Genomic DNA, 14,619 nt, shown 5'->3' on the forward strand with positions numbered 1-14,619 from the left:
TAACTATTTAGGATTAAAGTTGTTTTGTAATGATTATTTTTTGTTTTACTTAAAACTACATAACGTTCTAATATAAATATATTTAAAGGTTTGGTTAGGTTGAAGAACAAATTATACTTTTTAAGATTCTCCTTTAAATTCGGACTGTTAAGGAGATCGTTACATATTTATATGTGCAATACAATTAAATATTTTTTTTGTAGGTTCACTCATGTGTCATGTTGGTTATCATTTAAAAGGGATTATTACTGGGCATACAAATATATTTTTTTCATAATTTTTAATAGCTTATTTAAAAAAATAAAATATTTTTTTTATTGCTTTTTGTTTCGATAATGTAACCATTACCATTACGTGTAACCGTAAACCGCGACACAACACTGACAGTAGATATCAGTAGGTACACATTCTATGGTTATACATAGTTGACATTTTCAGAATAAAGTAAATCAAATTATATTCAAAAGTTAAATAAACCGAGTGTAATTTAAAAATAATTTCAGAAAATGATGTTATAAAAGCGAATATTGTAAAGGACTTCTAAATGTATTACATCCAGTTAAAATAATGAAGTAGAAATATTATCAGTTGTTTACATTAACCTATATGAAGCCTATACTTTTACAAGAAAAAAGAAAATGTTTATATTTTATTACCTCTTGATTCATTTTCTGTGCGTTTTTAAATTGAATCATGCAGAAGAAGACGGATATTGTGCTCCTTATCACGGTAGAGTTTGTAGTGGTTATCTTAACAGTACTGGACTCTTTTGGTTCAAAATGACCAAAAATACTACAGGAGGATGGCTTAATGAAAAGATAACGATGGGATTATGGAATGAACTGATAACAAGTTTGAAGGAACCTTGTCGTAGTGCAGCTGAGGTAACATTAACCATTTTTCAATTGGTTGAAATTAATAGTTGTTCTTTAAATTTTAGAAACTGCTATGTTTATATGCTTTTCCTGAATGCTCTATGCAAAATAATAAAGCATATGGCTTGCCATTATGTAAAGAAGACTGTATAGCAGTAAGGGGACAGTTTTGTTATAATGATTGGGCCCTTATAGAAGATAAAAAAGCAAAAGGAATATATTTGACATCACGAGGGCATTTTGAACTACCAGATTGTGATAAATTGCCAAGTTATAAAACTGAGAACAGTACTCGTACTTGTTCATATGCTGGTCTTACAGAAATGAAACTAGATGAAGTAACATGTAAGTAAAGACTCAGTCATGAGGTTCAGTTTCATTGAAGAGGATTCTTTTAGATGATTGTATAATTGGAAGAGGTCGTTTTTATCAAGGAAAAATGAATAAAACAAAATATGGTTTAGATTGCCAACGTTGGGACTCACAGTTCCCTCATACTCATACACGCCCACCTGATGTTTTTTCAGAGATGAAAAATTCTGAAAACTATTGTCGTAATGCAGGTGGAGAAGAGCATGCACCATGGTGTTTTACAACCAATTCAAGTGTAAGATGGCAGCATTGTGATATACCAGTATGTGCTAACTCTACTATTACTAAAGAAAATATGAAAGATGGTCTAGCTATGGATAAGTATTTTACACCAACATTTGTTCTATTGGTGTCTGGTATTGGACTTTTTGTGGTACTACTTATTTTATTGCTGATTTTTGCTGCTCACCGTTTCTACAAACATAAACATGGTTACAATCCAACTGCTACTGAAATGAATGAAGTAAATATAGATTTAGATAAACTGCCAAGCAATATTGACTATCACAGGTTTGTAATAATGTAACAAAGTTTACAGTTTAAATACATATTTTTTAAAATGCAGAACAGGAGCAGCTTTAAATCCCAAATTGGAAAGATTAGAGTATCCTAGAAATAACATAATTTTTTTGAGAGATCTAGGGCAAGGAGCTTTTGGACAAGTATTTCAAGCTAAAGCTCCAGATCTTGTTCCCGGAGAAGAATTTACAATAGTAGCTGTAAAAATGTTGAAAGATGAAGCATCTGAAGACTTACAAGATGATTTTGAAAAAGAGGCAAGTCTGTTAGCTGAATTTGATCATCCTAATATAGTAAAGCTGTTGGGAGTATGTGCTATTGGTAAACCAATGTGTCTACTCTTTGAATATATGGGTAAAGGGGACCTAAATGAATTCTTAAGGTAGTGCAACTTTTTTTTACTTAAAAACAAAATTCTGAATTTATAATTGTTATTTTTAGACATTGTTCTCCAAGCAATTACATTATAAAAAACCTAGTAGATGAAAGTCAGGATGTGTATAGAGATAATAGATTAAGCCATTTAGAATTACTTGATATATCACTTCAAATTGCATCTGGAATGGTATATTTATCAGACAGAAAGTTTGTTCATCGCGATTTAGCCACAAGGAATTGCTTAATAAGCGAGAACATGGTTGTCAAGATTGCTGACTTTGGTCTTTCTCAGAAAATTTATTTACAGGTAATTCAATATTTTTTTCAATTTAAAATTAAATTTAGGCGAAAATCGAACCATCTTGTTGGAGCTCTATTGCCCTAAATGTAACTTTTAATTATAATAAATTTTGATTAAATTGAAAATCTAATTGAAAATGAATTTAGGATTATTATAAAGGTGATGAACATGACGCTATCCCGGTGAGGTGGATGCCTTTAGAGAGTATACTTTATAATAAATACACACCAGAATCTGATGTTTGGGCGTTTGGTGTATGTTTGTGGGAAATATTTTCGTTTGCCCTACAACCATACTATGGGATGACGCATGAAGAGGTTGTCCGTTTCTTAAAAGCAGGAAATGTGTTATCAAGCCCAGAAAATACCCCAGTTCCTGTTTATGAACTTATGAAACAGTGTTGGCAACAAAAGCCTTCTGACAGGCCCAGCTTTCGTATAATTTTCCAAACTCTTACCACAATTAATGCCAATATGCAAGCAGTTGCTTCTTTATATGGATCTTAAAGTAATCTTATGTTATTTTAGCGTCTTTATTTTGTTTCTCTATTTTATACATTGTGCTTATTTATTTTCATTTGTTAACTATTTTGCGATTTCAATGTTTTTTTTTAAGAGAGATGTGAATGATTGGAACAATTGCACAAGAGTTTTTTCAGGCTGAACAGTTTGTTTCAATTTTCATGATTTTTGAGCATATATGAATTTCAGTAATACATTTTTTTTAGTTCGAATGTTATAGTAGTAGAAATATGTGTTTATANGTGGTAGTGTTGAAAGTAGTAAAAAAGATGCAGATGATATAATAGCAGAACAAGAGTTTGAAAGTCAGAGTTTTGAAACAAATGAAAGTATATCAGAAACCAGTAACGAAAATAGTGAAAACTTAACATCAACTGCAATTGAAGAAAAATCTTGTAAATTGCAAGAGACTGTGGATTCTTTTGAAAAAGAAAGGACTAATGAGGATGCTGAAAATTATATGTATTAAAAAAATGTCGATTTTCAAACTTAAGTCTTCTTTCATAACATTCCAGTACTTCATTCCGATTTTTTTAAAAACGTTCGACAAGATTAATTATTAAAATGTCTTTTTAATTAAATTGATACACGAAACTGTTCATTTTAATTTAAAAATATATGTTCATTTTTATTATGTGCGGTTTATATTTCATATTTAATAACTAACAAAAATTTCAACATGATATGTTGGAACTGTTGACAGAAGACTATTATTGTGTGGAGTAAGTTAAAAATAAGACTGATTTTCTACATTTTCGTATTTCGATAAATAGCTGATATTCAGGGATTATAAAGTCACCAATACTATTTTCAAAAATTGTTATATATCAATTATGTAAACATTTTTTGTAGACGTATTTGTTGTATGTAAACTTGACAAATAAACGTCGTACTTTAATATTGACTTATTTTTATTGCTGTTACAAATTATCGTAATAACTACAGTAAAAATTCCATAGTGTGAACATTACCTAATGGAAACCCCTCATAATGTGAATCTTATGCCACTATACACCGAGAGCAAACTAAACCTTCACTTATAGAAACGAATGTCCATTGACCTTAAGAATTCATATTTACGCCCTTACTATAAAATGCCGATATATTTGGTATTTCCCCAATCATGTTAGCTGAAAGCATAAGGGGAAAATGTTGATTTTATTCGTGTATTCGTTTATATACAGCAAAAGTAGATTGTGATTTAGACATGTTTTCAATAAAAGTTGATAAAGTTCATCTAACCCTTAATAGAATATGATATCGCCCTATTTTCTTTAAACATGCTTTTTCCCACGCTTTTTCAATTTTTTCTTTCGCATAGAGTATTTACGATTAGTGAAGGGTACCATAGAGTATCTATACAAGTAATTTTTAATTATCTTAAATTAGTCTACTTTGCTGTATAGTTAATTGTTCTTTCAAAAAATAGTAAAGAAATAAAAACGATAACTTTTTATTCTAATGGTAAGACTAATTTTTACTTATTATTTTATTACAGTCATAAATAAAATATTGTTCTTAATTATAAACAAACGCTGTTTAATACTATTTAATGTTACATTATTAAACGTTTTTGATGTCCTTATTTCAATGAAATTAATTTGATTACTACTAAGAAACTAATTTTTTATATTTTGTTATTACCGCCAAATGTATTCCTAATAGCAAATAACGATTCTGCGTATTAAAGTCGAATCCTCCATTATGTAGCTTGTGGCGTACGTCGCGGTAGTTAAGGTGTTTGTGACGTTGAAACAATTTTACGTTTCTCAAATTTATTTGTTAACTATTAGAGGTGAAATAATACTAAAATGTTTTTTTAATTTAATTGCTATGTGTAGGAATAATTCGTTCTTATGAAAGCCTGTGTGTTATTTACATTCAAAACGAGTGACATAAAACAATCAAACGTTCCCATAAACGCCGGCCCTGATCAAAAAACTGAGCATTTTAAATTTGTTTGATGCAGTATCTGTTTAAAAGTTAATATGTTTCCGAAATTACCTAGTAATATTTAAATAATGAAGTTAGCATGCAGTGTAAATAGTTTGTTGTTTAACGTGGTCTTTGTACATAAGCGCGGGAGTATAACTTAGCAAGGGCATGTTTATTAATTCAAAATAGTGATACTAAAGCATGGCTTATTAATAATAATGTCAATTGTTACTAGTTGATTTTTATAAATAAATGTAATAGCCACAGGTTTTGTAGTATAATATATTCATTTTTGAGTAGATAAATAATAGAATTTTTACACCTTTGTTTTAGCTGGTGTGTATGATGAAGAAACAACTTTTATAATCCTAGAAATAATATCTGCAGGTTTGAATATATATCTGAAAGAAGTGTTGCCTTTGTTAATGTTGAACATTTTAGTTCAATGGAGTCACTGGATAATACTGAGCAAATTGAATCTGGGTTTTCTGAGAAGAAATCTTCAGATGGTTCTGGAGTTAATGACCAGTTTAGTGAAATAGTACAAAATAACATTAATAATGATTCAGAGAGTATTATAGTTAATATGAGTGATATTGATGTTCCCAAAAGTGAATCCTTGAAAACTTTATGTAATGATGCAGACATTAATGTTAATACTAGTGATATCGTAGATTCAGTGTTGCAAAATTTAGAAGCTAGTGAAGCAGCTTTGTTAAATAATGTTGAAGAAAGTGTAGATAAGCAGAATGTAGCATCAGAAAGTGTAGATAAGCAGAACGTAGCATCAGAATGTGTGCAAAATGTCCAGTCAGAAATGGACATTGATCTACCAATTTCCAGTCCAGCTAAGGAATACTCAACAGAAGACACTTCCATGGAGGTTGAAACTACTTCACAAACTGATAAACCTACATCAATAAAAAGCAATGAGGAGAATATAAAAGAACAATGTTCTCAAATTAAGAAGATTGATAATACTGCCTCTGAAAGTAGTGGTAGTGTTGAAAGTAGTAAAAAAGATGCAGATGATATAATAGCAGAACAAGAGTTTGAAAGTCAGAGTTTTGAAACAAATGAAAGTATATCAGAAACCAGTAACGAAAATAGTGAAAACTTAACATCAACTGCAATTGAAGAAAAATCTTGTAAATTGCAAGAGACTGTGGATTCTTTTGAAAAAGAAAGGACTAATGAGGATGCTGAAATTTCAACAGAGACATCTACAAAAAATGGGGAAAGTGTCCAGGAAGATGAAGATGAAGAAGATGATAATGTTAATAGCAAACAGAGTAAAACAAATAAAGATGCTGAAACAAATTCTTCTGAAGAAAATAACCTTCATGAAAAGTCTAGTGATGCAGAGCAAAACAGTGAAACTCAAGATAAAGCGGGAGTTGATTTTGAAAATGATGAAAGAGACAATACAGAAAAGACAGTATTTGTACATGTCAGTACTGAAAATGAAAAGGAAGACAAATCAGCAGGTGGTCAAGATATGGCAGGTTAGTGTATGAATTACATTAATAATTTTTACACAGTTACTAATTTTTCTCTAATTATGAAAAAAAATTATAGGCGATGACGATGAGCCTCAAGAAGATCCAATAGCATCAGATGGTTCTGATGGACAAATTGACGAAGATTCTAATAATATTGATGAAGCAGAACAACAAGGGGCTGATGAAGAATTATGCATTATTCCAGACACTGAACGTATCATATCACAAGAAGAAAAAGAAGCTGCAGCAGCTATGATACCTTTGAGAGATCCAGCAGAAGTAATAAGTGCAGAAAGTGGCTCGAATGATTCTGGACAGCTTGATGGTGCTGGAGCATCTAAGGAAAAATATATAGTAGCAACGAACACTGATGAAAATGTTCATACATGTGTTCAGTGTTGTTTGGTAAGAAATATGTTCTTTCAATTTGTAAAAGTAATATTAGAATAATTTTTAGCCTAGAAAATCTAAATATACTGTCACATTAAATACAAATACATCTTATGTGTGTGATGACAATTGCCTATCAATTTTTAAATCGGAAAACAATGAAAAAAATATTTGTTTGGAAGGAGATTTAAGAGTTAAAAATCTATCTGATGGTGTTAGCAATGATAACATGATAGCAAAAGTAAATTTTATTAGAAAGTGCTCCGAGTGTAACAAAAAAGTTACAAATCAAGAGAATAATTTGTCTTGGGAAACTATGGACTTTTGTAATGAATTTTGTTTAGGTAAATACAGTAATTATTTTTCTGTAAAATTAGGAAAAATTCTTAATTTATATATTCTTTAGCAAAACACCAAAAGAAAATAGGTTCAAACTGTGCAAGTTGCCAATCAGAAGTTAGATCCAATTGCTTGGGGAAATACTGTGTTCGATTTGGATATGATATAAGACAATTTTGTAGCAGTTCATGTTTAGAAGAGTACAAAAAAGGGCTAAAAGTCTGTTCTTATTGTCAGAAAGATATGTCAGGTGCTGGGGATGGCTTCCTGGCACCTGTTGGTGATAAAGGACAGTTCAAAGATTTTTGCTCACAAAACTGTATGGATAAATATGATGTTATGAGTAATAACAAAAAATTAAGTGCTAAAACTGGATTATTATGCTCCGTTTGTTTGAATGAAAAACCAATCACAATAGAGTTTAATCATGATAACAAATTAAATTTATTCTGCTCAGAGCCATGTTTTGTTGCCTTTAAATTTGTTAATAATATAACACCAGGTAAGTTAAGAAACATTGTAATATAATACAGGCTACAGTAAGACTAAACAGTTTCTGTTTCTTACAGGTAAATGTGATATGTGTAAAAATTACGTCGATAATAAAATTCTAGAAGAGAATTGTATATTTTATGATGGAGCACAACACAGTTTTTGTTCAAAAAGTTGCCAAAATATTTATATTATTTCTCACAGAAAAATTGTACCTTGCAGTTGGTGCAAAGTGAAAAAATACAATTTTGACATGATAAAGAAAGCTGTTCCAAATGGACAGGTGTTAATGATGTGTTCACTAAATTGTCTTAACTTGTACCAGGTTTCAGTTAATGCTGTAAACTCGAGAAAGTAAGTTTTAAAGACTAATGTTCTTTTAAGTATTATTAAATGATTAATTTTTTTTAGAATTAAATGTGATCACTGCTTAAAGTTTCTACATCCCTTGTACCACTTAACAATGTCAGATGCAACTATAAGAAATTTCTGTTCTTATTCTTGCGTTATGGCATTTCAAAATCAGTTTTCTAAGGCACCAATTACACTTAATGAAGTTAGTGAAGATGTACCTGTACCTACTGGTGCTCCTAAAAGAACAAGGAGAGCCACTGCAAAAGCCGCTTCAGATCCATGTAAGTCTCTCGTTTTTAGTTAAGATATTTAATTAATAATGTTTAATAAAAACTTATTTTTTTAACAGTAGTACCAGCCGATGTCCCAACAATTCCAGTTATAACCAGTGTACAATCTTTAGCATCAACCAATGGTCCTTCTACTGTATCAACAAGATCTTCCAGATCAAAAAGTAATGCACTGTCGACTGCCACATCAAATAACAGTTCTCCGGCTAATTCCCAAGCATCTACACAAATCAAAACGCAAATTAAACAGCAGATAATTGTTAAACCTCGTCCTCTTCCGATGCAAAGGAACATAGCTACCATGTGCAAAGTTATTTCAACAAATAAAGGCACAAGCTGTAAGCCTTGTGTGACAAACAAGGAAACACAAACAAGTAATATTACAGCGTTTTTAATAATTGAATATAATGTTACTTATAATTTCTTCTTACAGCTAAATTGGAAGACAAAAAGATTTTAATTCCTATACCAGTACCTATATACGTTCCGTGCCCTATGGCAATGTATTCTATGCCATATCCGGTGCCAATACCATTTCCTTTACCCGTTCCAGTTCCCATTTTTATTCCTACGACCAGAAATTCTGCTAATGGAATTATGAAAGAAATAAAGGTAAAGAACGTGTATTTATTACTTGCTTGTTTCTGATAAATATAGAAACTATTTTGTAGAAAATACAAGTTAAAATTCCCACTGATCCATTTGAAGCTGAATTGTTAATGATGGCTGAAATGGTAGCTGCTGATAAAAAAGAAGAAAACACAGATTCTGACAGTGGTGAAGATGACGACGCTGCTGGTAAATTAATTTTTCAAAGATATTCTTCAGTATAAGTAATAATAAATAATGTTAAAGGTGGCCCAGAAGATAGCTTTAGCCCCGAACCTGTGGATACATCAAATGCCTTTGGGGAGGACGTATTGCAGATGGCATTAAAAATGGCCACAGAGTTAGATGAGCCGGCTGTCGATTTAGAGGGGGCTCTAACAGCTAATACCATTACCGCCTCGCAAACTACTGACGGTACAGGTATTTTAAAGGCTAAAATAAAGAACTATTTGCTTTAAAAATGAGTTTTTAATTTGTAGGAAATGACGAATCAGTTGACGATCCTCAGCCAATGCATAGCATGATGGAAAGGCAGTCTATGAGAGGTAGAAAAAGAGGAATGCGAGGATCCAGTCGAGCTTACCCAAGCAAAAGAGGGCGTCGTTCGACACATCACCAGCAGGAAATGCAAATGTTGGAACCGCCTCAACCACCTGCTCCCCCTGAACCGGTGGAAAAGCCTGATGCCAACATGTGTCTAAAGGTTAATTATTTATTATTATTATTATTTTATTAACTTATTTGAACTGATAACAATATTTTGCTTTAGTATACATTTGGGGTAAATGCTTGGAAACAATGGGTGACAACCAAAAACGCAGAGTTAGAAAAGTCTTCGAAGCGCGTGATACTTTTCAAACCTGAAATTCTTCAACTTACAGCAGATGAGTTAAATTATTCGTTATGTCTTTTTGTTAAAGAAGTTCGAAAACCAAACGGACAGGAATACGCCCCCGATACGATTTATTATTTGTGTTTGGGTATTCAGCAATACTTATTTGAAAATGGCCGAATTGATAACATCTTCTGTGACCCCTATTATGAGAAATTTACTGATTGTTTGGATGAAGTTGCTAGAAAATTCTCGGTTCTTTACAATGATTCTCGTAAGTTATATTTGTTTAAAATAAAACCGTTTTCTTAACAGTAAATTTTACTTTCAGACTATATAGTAACTCGTGTCGAAGAAGAGCATTTATGGGAAAGCAAGCAACTTGGGGCTCATTCTCCACATGTACTTTTAAGTACATTGGTATTTTTTAATACAAAACATTTTAACTTAACAGTAAGTGGAAGTTTCGGGTATATTGAATAAACAATAATTTTTTAATTTTTTTAGACGGTTGATGAACATATGCAGCTATCATTTTCCCATATAATGAAACATTGGAAGCGAAATCCCAATCAGCCTGGTGGCAACAAAACTGGCACTAGGAACGTGTTGTTAAGGTTTTATCCGCCACAAAGCGCCTTAGGTATTTTTAGTAATATTTGTTTTTTATTTATGGATAGATTAGTTTACTTGGAATGTTTTAGAAGGTAATGCTAGAAAGAAAAAAGTTTATGAACAACAAGAAAACGAAGAAAATCCTTTACGGTGTCCGGTAAAACTATACGAATTTTACCTCACGAAATGGTAAGTAAATAATAAATTTTCGAAACGTGATTAATTTGTGGAATTTACAGTCCGGAGAGTGTGAAAACTCGAAATGACGTTTTCTACTTAATGCCTGAACGTTCTTGTGTACCCGATAGTCCAGTGTGGTATTCAACTATGCCATTGCCAAAAAATGCTTTGGAAAAAATGTTACATCGAGTGAAAATGGTCAAAGAAATAAATGTAGCGCTATTGACGAGCTAGATGTGAAAGTGATTTTTGTTTGTCAATTTTATTATGGAAGTTTCATTTAAAAATGTACATATTGGCCTTCTAAACAAATCACAGCTGCCAGCAAGAAAATTATGTTTTTTTTTAATTGTCGGAATTGCATGAGAATGATTCCGTTGGACATACAACTTTTGCACAGTGCATGGTGGTCCTGCAATTGGTGAACATATGTTTTATTATAATTTCTTTTCTTTGTATAATTTTTAAAAGTATAGTTAATGTAAGTTCACACTTATTTTCTACAATTCGTTTAATTTTCTAAATTGTACATCAAAGTTTTATTAAACTTTTACATATGACTATCTTTTTTAATAATTTGTTAATTTGTACTTTGTGCCCTTTAATATGGCAGAAACTGTATAGAAATTTAATATTTCTATTGATAAAACTGCATGTGTAGTTGTAAACTTGTGTAAAATTCTTTTTCAGTAATAAAAATATAGAATTTAAATAAAGGAATCTTTTTACAGTTTAGTGTTTTAATTTTCTATACGAATAAAACTCAAGTACTGATAAAAAATTATTATTATTATTGTTTATCAACTTTTAATTTCGTTTAAGTGGTATATCATTATGATACATGACAAACTGAAAATTAAAATGCTGAAGCAAAACATCTATCTAATGATGAAGTTTTAATCATTTTTTCTTTTTACCACTTTGAGCTGTAACAGTCACAGTTGGAGCAGCATATATTCTTTGAGAATGTCTATTGATGAAGTACAAATACACTAGAGAAAATAATATGCTACAAAGAAATAAGGATAAGAAATTCTTAAAAAAAATATATAAATATAAGTAAAAGTACCTTGTTGTTGCACATACACGATGAATAGAAGCACTTGCTATGAAAGTAAGTATTAGACACAAAGCAACTAAAAAAACCACATATTAATGAAAAATTAACAGCACCATAAAGTTAAATTACCCTCTGGAACAATTTTCATTTGATATGATTTTCCATACACTAAATTTTCAAAATTACCAACTACAGTTAAAAGAAATGTAAATAAAAGCGATCCTAAGTAACCCCCAAAAATTACATTTAACTGGGAAACAGCAAACCAGGGTTTAAAAATTTGCATTCCAGAAAATGTTAAAAGTGATAACATTAATGCAAAAATTAAGGAATACTCCGTCGAAAATGCTGAAAAAGACTTATAAGTAAATGAGTTATCTATATTTATATATGTTAAAACATACCCATTTTATTAAAAAATATAGATAGATTATTGTTTAATACCGACTTTAAATTTTTATTTGATTGTTTGTCAAAAGCCGACAGCTGCACAGCTGGCGTCTTATCTATGGCGTAATACATAAGCGTAATGGCTAGCAATACCATCGACATGGCAGTAGTTATCTCTACATCCACAGATTATTCTATTATCTATCTATTACCCATCAGTTACCCATTGTCTCTATAGAGGACGTTGTTATTTTCGCTATTTCAAATTTGTATGCAAATTTGTTTTAATTGAACAAGTGTATTCTAAGTGTATTTTCTGTTTTGGTTTCTTAAAGACAAGTAGTTATTAAATAGTTAAAGAGTATTAGGTGTATTAAACACCTAAAGAATGGAATTAAATCGAAGAACGAGTAAGTAAACGTTAAGTAATGAATATTAAATGTTATAAGATATAAACTTATAATTGACATTGTTTTACTAATTATTGTTGTGTGTAATAGTTAATTTTAATGTATTTTTTTAAAAATAAACGTTCCGATATTACAATAACGAAACACTACCTAAAAATATAAAATGAACCGTTGCATTCAAAATTCTAACCCCAAAGTTTTTCAAAAATTGGTATATGTTTTGGAGATAATTTTCATAATTAATGTGATAATCCTAAACAAAATAACTACAGATAACTAATCTTAGGCTAGTTTAAGTTATAAAAACTTTCAACATAACACATTTTAACAGTTGAAAATACACTACTTATAGGGGCAAAGCATACACCGCTTCTTCTCCTAACTGTAGTGGTACACATCTTAGTGTTCCTCACTGTAGTTGATATTTACTTAACAATTCCTTCTGAAGACGGTATGAAACATTATAAAGCGAAAATAGACGATCCTCCTGCAAAAAGATTGGTATTCATTCTTGTTGATGACCTACAAACTTCATCATTGTACACCATGAATATGTCTTCTGCTACACCATATCTTTAGTAAGTGTATTTATAGGACTAAATGATAAAACCTTATACAATAAACAATTTGTTTATTACAGTTCAGTAACAAAAAATAGGGCTAGCTGGGGAGTAGCTCATACTCAAGCGCCTACAGAATCAAAACCAGGACATGTTTCTTTACTAAGTGGAATGTATGTGAATCCTATTGAAATTTTAAAAATTTGGAAAGGAGAAGCACTAAAGTTTGATACAGTATTAAGTCAGAGTAAAAAATCTATAATTTTTGGAACTTCTGAATTTATTGATTCACTTAATATATGTAAGTAACTATNTTTGTGAATGATTTAGAGCCGTTGTCAAAACTATTAAGTTTTTCAGTATCTAACACTACTTTTTCTTAAGACTATTTTATCCATGTCAAGTTTTACCCCCATGATGAAGTTATTTTCGAAGAAAAGAATGCAATTGGAACACAGCAATGGGCATTCAAGAAGGCACAGCAATATTTGAATAAAAGTGCTTCTACACGTTCTACAAATGGAATGATAATACTGTTGCATTTAACAGCCAAAAATAAGTAATTATTTTATCGTATAAAATTTTTTTTTATTATTAAAAGTTATTTAATGCTTTTTGTTGTTAACATTTTATTTTTCATAACATAACTATTTACATTTCAGGAGAGCAACATTTAATATGCCGCTGATAGACAAAGAATTAAAAGCGTTTGAAATATTTCTGAAAAAGTACTACAAAGATGAAAAAACGGCATATATTTTAACATCAAATTTGAAACTGACTACTTGGGGCTTAGGAGCTCCTGGATCTACAAGCAAAACAGAAATACCTATAATTGCATGGGGTGCGGGAATTACGAAATCAGCACATCGCAGGGATATAAATTCAACAAGTATTGCTCCTCTTATCTCTGCTTTACTTGGGATAAATTTCCCTATTCATTCAGTGGTACGTTTATTTTATTGTTACAATTGTTTAAAAAATATGTAGAATGAGGAACTGATCTCATAGCTTTGATATTAAATGGCTTGTGGTTCAGCAGAAATATTTATTTTAGGGAATTGTTCCTTTGGATTATTTAAATGTTAAAAGAAAAGATGCTGCTTATATCATAACTGCTAATGCACTGCAACTAGTTGAAACGTTTTTTACTAAGGAAGAAAAAGTAAAATCCAGACCTCTAATTTTTACATTCACACCTTACTTTGAAATGTCACGACCCAGAATTACATATTGGCGTTCTGTTGTTACTGATTTTTTCAGTACAAACCGATATGATGATATTGTTAGTATTTTTTAACGTTTTTATTAAAATTTAACAATAATGCCCGGTTTTTTCAACAGATTCTTTCAACATTAGATATTATTGAAAAAGTAATAGAAGGAATTAAATATTACAACAGCTATTTTAAATTACTACATGCCAGAATGGCTTCATTGGCTGTCGTAGGATGGTTGCTTTATCTGGTGTCTTGGTTACCGATATTTTCTAACGTTTATATTCGGGCTGTCGGCAGCGGTGATTGGTGTTACCGCAATCTACGAGAAAAAACTATGTCTTTTGTCTATTTTGTAGCAAATTGCAGCTGCTTAAGTATTTCTCATTGTAATTTTCTTTTTTATAACTAATTTTTTATAGAGCCTACATTTCTGGAAGCTTAAGAAACTCGTTAAATATTAATAGATCTGCTTTTC

At 30.7% G+C, this 14,619-nt stretch overlaps 5 protein-coding genes across 13 annotated transcripts in view; 4 read left to right on the plus strand and 1 right to left on the minus strand.

Moving 5' to 3' along the window:
* Window positions 1–14,619, plus strand: part of LOC108737595 (nucleolysin TIA-1) — a 744,862-nt gene that overhangs the window by 307,924 nt on the left and 422,319 nt on the right. The window lies entirely within an intron of this gene.
* LOC108737588 (tyrosine-protein kinase transmembrane receptor Ror2) lies at window positions 410–3,201 on the plus strand. Its single transcript, XM_018470518.2, has 6 exons — window positions 410–884; window positions 941–1,220; window positions 1,274–1,757; window positions 1,813–2,148; window positions 2,208–2,451; window positions 2,592–3,201. The coding sequence occupies exons 1-6, from the start codon at window positions 639–641 to the stop codon at window positions 2,949–2,951; spliced, it is 1,950 nt and encodes a 649-aa protein (XP_018326020.1). The 5' UTR covers window positions 410–638; the 3' UTR covers window positions 2,952–3,201.
* On the plus strand, window positions 4,659–11,064 carry LOC108737587 (zinc finger MYM-type protein 3). 5 transcript variants are annotated; one of them, XM_018470513.2, is made up of 18 exons: window positions 4,659–4,761; window positions 5,235–5,288; window positions 5,343–6,406; window positions 6,480–6,808; window positions 6,861–7,137; window positions 7,200–7,634; window positions 7,702–7,978; window positions 8,036–8,259; window positions 8,328–8,642; window positions 8,702–8,880; window positions 8,940–9,066; window positions 9,124–9,297; window positions 9,357–9,580; window positions 9,647–9,983; window positions 10,041–10,162; window positions 10,217–10,352; window positions 10,417–10,513; window positions 10,564–11,064. In XM_018470513.2, the coding sequence occupies exons 3-18, from the start codon at window positions 5,347–5,349 to the stop codon at window positions 10,736–10,738; spliced, it is 4,488 nt and encodes a 1,495-aa protein (XP_018326015.1). In that variant the 5' UTR covers window positions 4,659–4,761; window positions 5,235–5,288; window positions 5,343–5,346; the 3' UTR covers window positions 10,739–11,064. The 5 variants fall into 5 exon arrangements, with proteins under 5 accessions (XP_018326015.1, XP_018326014.1, XP_018326016.1 ...); XM_018470512.1 differs by having other exon boundaries at window positions 10,414–10,513; window positions 10,564–10,738; XM_018470514.1 differs by having other exon boundaries at window positions 9,124–9,291; window positions 10,414–10,513; window positions 10,564–10,738.
* LOC112905522 (protein KRTCAP2 homolog) lies at window positions 11,273–12,106 on the minus strand. Its single transcript, XM_025978098.1, has 4 exons — window positions 11,969–12,106; window positions 11,694–11,912; window positions 11,574–11,640; window positions 11,273–11,513 (listed from the first exon to the last, which is right to left on the minus strand). The coding sequence occupies exons 1-4, from the start codon at window positions 12,084–12,086 to the stop codon at window positions 11,405–11,407; spliced, it is 513 nt and encodes a 170-aa protein (XP_025833883.1). The 5' UTR covers window positions 12,087–12,106; the 3' UTR covers window positions 11,273–11,404.
* LOC112905506 (GPI ethanolamine phosphate transferase 1-like) lies at window positions 12,189–13,487 on the plus strand. The gene is made up of 4 exons (XM_025978079.1): window positions 12,189–12,364; window positions 12,717–12,942; window positions 13,005–13,225; window positions 13,309–13,487. The coding sequence occupies exons 1-4, from the start codon at window positions 12,343–12,345 to the stop codon at window positions 13,485–13,487; spliced, it is 648 nt and encodes a 215-aa protein (XP_025833864.1). The 5' UTR covers window positions 12,189–12,342.

This window comes from Agrilus planipennis, unplaced genomic scaffold (genome assembly GCF_000699045.2).
Source record: "Agrilus planipennis isolate EAB-ADULT unplaced genomic scaffold, Apla_2.0 scaffold15, whole genome shotgun sequence".
Taxonomy (NCBI): domain Eukaryota; kingdom Metazoa; phylum Arthropoda; class Insecta; order Coleoptera; family Buprestidae; genus Agrilus; species Agrilus planipennis.

Coding starts and splice junctions, on each gene's coding strand:
- LOC108737587 (XM_018470512.1), top strand. CDS start 5,347: ATGGAGTCACTGGATAATACTGAGCAAATTGAATCTGGGTTTTCTGAG. Junction 7,635..7,701: donor TGTTAATAATATAACACCAG/GTAAGTTAAGAA, acceptor TGTTTCTTACAG/GTAAATGTGATATGTGTAAA. Junction 9,984..10,040: donor GGTTCTTTACAATGATTCTC/GTAAGTTATATT, acceptor TTTTACTTTCAG/ACTATATAGTAACTCGTGTC.
- LOC112905522 (XM_025978098.1), bottom strand. CDS start 12,086: ATGTATTACGCCATAGATAAGACGCCAGCTGTGCAGCTGTCGGCTTTT. Junction 11,641..11,693: donor AATGAAAATTGTTCCAGAGG/GTAATTTAACTT, acceptor TGGTTTTTTTAG/TTGCTTTGTGTCTAATACTT. Junction 11,514..11,573: donor CGTGTATGTGCAACAACAAG/GTACTTTTACTT, acceptor ATTTCTTTGTAG/CATATTATTTTCTCTAGTGT.
- LOC108737588 (XM_018470518.2), top strand. CDS start 639: ATGTTTATATTTTATTACCTCTTGATTCATTTTCTGTGCGTTTTTAAA. Junction 885..940: donor CTTGTCGTAGTGCAGCTGAG/GTAACATTAACC, acceptor TTTAAATTTTAG/AAACTGCTATGTTTATATGC. Junction 1,758..1,812: donor AGCAATATTGACTATCACAG/GTTTGTAATAAT, acceptor TTTAAAATGCAG/AACAGGAGCAGCTTTAAATC.
- LOC112905506 (XM_025978079.1), top strand. CDS start 12,343: ATGGAATTAAATCGAAGAACGA. Junction 12,365..12,716: donor GGAATTAAATCGAAGAACGA/GTAAGTAAACGT, acceptor CACTACTTATAG/GGGCAAAGCATACACCGCTT. Junction 13,226..13,308: donor TATTGATTCACTTAATATAT/GTAAGTAACTAT, acceptor CTTTTTCTTAAG/ACTATTTTATCCATGTCAAG.